Source organism: Stigmatopora argus, chromosome 20, assembly GCF_051989625.1.
Source record: "Stigmatopora argus isolate UIUO_Sarg chromosome 20, RoL_Sarg_1.0, whole genome shotgun sequence".
NCBI classification, from domain to species: Eukaryota; Metazoa; Chordata; class Actinopteri; order Syngnathiformes; family Syngnathidae; genus Stigmatopora; species Stigmatopora argus.
Window position 1 is genome coordinate 5945121 of NC_135406.1, and position 2500 is coordinate 5947620.

The 2500-nt window shown below is 40.4% G+C and overlaps 1 protein-coding gene across 1 annotated transcript in view; it reads left to right on the forward strand.

The window, feature by feature from the left end:
* Positions 1-2500, forward strand: part of LOC144065904 (uncharacterized) — a 5229-nt gene that overhangs the window by 2548 nt on the left and 181 nt on the right. The window contains exon 2 of the mRNA XM_077589141.1: positions 314-2500. This exon is cut by the window's right edge and continues 181 nt beyond it. Coding sequence (XP_077445267.1) covers positions 314-1875 — 1562 coding nt within the window. The 3' untranslated portion in view covers positions 1876-2500. The remainder of the gene's footprint in view (positions 1-313) is intronic.

Below are 2500 nucleotides of genomic sequence, written 5' to 3' on the forward strand. Positions count from 1 at the left end.
ACCACGAGCATGTCGTATGACGAGCTGTTGTATCACGAGGTACGACTGTAGAGGTAGAACAAGTCATAAAAATGGGAGGCGTTGATACAAATTAAGGAGGTGGAGTACAAAAGGTGTAGTGCACATTTTAACCAATCGGTGTAACTAAAATTCTATTCTAGTAACTTTTAATACATCAGAGTGCAAAAGTGTGCAAGATTAAATATAAGAATACAATTCATATTTCACAGTCACGCGCACACAACTCATGGTTTTCGATTATTCCGTGCTAGATATCGATTGTCCTCATACACCTTTTCTTTCCAAATCAAAGGGAGGGAGCCAGAGTTGCCTCTACACCAAAAGAGAGAAGAGCAACTTCCAATCAAAAAGGAGGAAGAGGAATTTCCATATATTAAAGAAGAAAAAGTTGTGAAAAATATCACTAGGTTTACTGTCAAGCCCTTGAAAGGGGCAGATGATCTGAGCGTGGTCAGCAGATGGGCGGAGCCTGCACACACCTCAACATGGCCCCAAATTAGAGAAGTGGAGGAGTCAGAGTTCCATCAACACCAAATGAGAGAAGAGCAACCTCCGATCAAAGAGGAGGAGCAGGATGTCACCTGGTCAACTGGTGAGCCAATGAAGAGGGAAGATGACCTGGGCGTGGCCAGCGGAGGGGTGGAGCCTGCACACACCTCAACGTGGCCCCAAATTGAAGAGGAAGAACCAGAGTTCCCTCAACACCAAATCAAAATGGAGGAAGAAGATGGCACCTGGTCTACTGGTGAGCCTTTCAAGATTGAAGATGATCTGGGCGTTGTCGGCAGAGGGGCGGAGCCTCCGAACGCCAACTCAGCAGAAGGATGGCAAGCAGACAATTTCATCTCTCCCCCACCAGATGGCGACAACGTGCTTCATGACGATGAAGGTCTTAAGAAAAATCCCAGTGGCTGCAAATGCTCTCAGTGTGGGAAAACCTTTGGGAAAAAGTCTACTTTGAAAAGACATATGGTTACCCACATTGGGGAGAAACCCTTTCCATGTTCAGTTTGTGGTAAAAAATTTACAGAGAAGGGAAGTTTAAAAATACACACAAGAACCCACACCGGTGAAAAACCATTTTCGTGCTCGGTTTGTGGTAAAAGATTTTCAGAGAAGGGACGTTTAAACATACACACAAGAACCCACACCGGTGAAAAACCATTTTCGTGCTCAGTTTGTGGTAAAACATTTACACAGAAGCGAGCCTTAAAAGGCCACACAAGAACCCACACTGGTGAAAAACCATTTTCGTGCCCAGTTTGTGGTCAAGCATTCAGAGAGAAGAAACATTTAAAAATACACATGAGAATCCACACTGGAGAAAAACCATTTTTGTGCTCAGTTTGTGGTCAAGCATTTACAGAGAAGGGAAACTTAAACAGCCACTCAAGTACCCACACTGGTGAAAAACCATTCTCGTGCTCAGTTTGTGGTCAAACCTTCAGAGAGAGGAGACATTTAAAAACACACACAAGAAACCACACTGGAGAAAAACCATTTTCGTGCTCAATTTGTGGTCAAGCTTTTTCTCAACTATCACATTTAAAACTACACACAAGAACCCACACTGGGGAAAAACCATTTTCATGTTCAGTTTGTGGGAAAACATTTACCCAGAAGGGAAACTTACAAGGCCACACAAGAACCCACACTGGTGAAAAACCTTTTTCATGCTCAATTTGTGGTCAGACATTTACACGGAAGGGAAAATTAAAAATACACACAAGAACCCACACTGGTGAAAAACCATATTTGTGCTCAGTTTGTGGTCAAGCCTTTTCTCAACTGCAACATTTAAAAACCCACACAAGAACCCACACTGGTGAGAATTCCATTTTCCTGCCCAGTTAATGTTCAAATATTTTCACAGAAGGGAACTTTAAAGGAAGACTTAACAACCCACATTGGCGAAAAGCCCTTTACTTGCTCAATTTGTGGTCCAACATTCCGTCACAAGAATATCTTAAAAGTTCCCATCATAACCCACATTGGTCAGATATCCTTTTCAGTTTGTATTCAAAAGGAAACATTTAAAAGACACAAATGTGGCAACAGTTGTTGAATCTGCCAATTGACAATAATGATGAAAATCCCTCAAGTGTCATTTTTTGATTACATGTTGATAAAATGAGTCTTCCGTGAATTTGGTTGTGAATGAAAATGAGAAAAAATCATAAAATGTATGTTGTTTTATTTCATTTAATCTCCAGAATTTTCAATTAGGAGCTTTGTAAACTGCACCCATTTGGTTTTTCTTCTTCTTTTGAACCAAAACCGACTTTGTTGTTTTATTCCGCTTTTATATTTATCCAAACTTAATTAATTTGTATGTCAATAAACGTGGCAATTGGCATATGAAGTCTGATGTGTACGGTTTGTTATTGGAATTTACTCAATATTATATATAATCATAAGTTAAAAAAAATATTGACGGCTTTTTCGTTGTGATTGTCCATTGCTTTCACCTGTGTGTCAC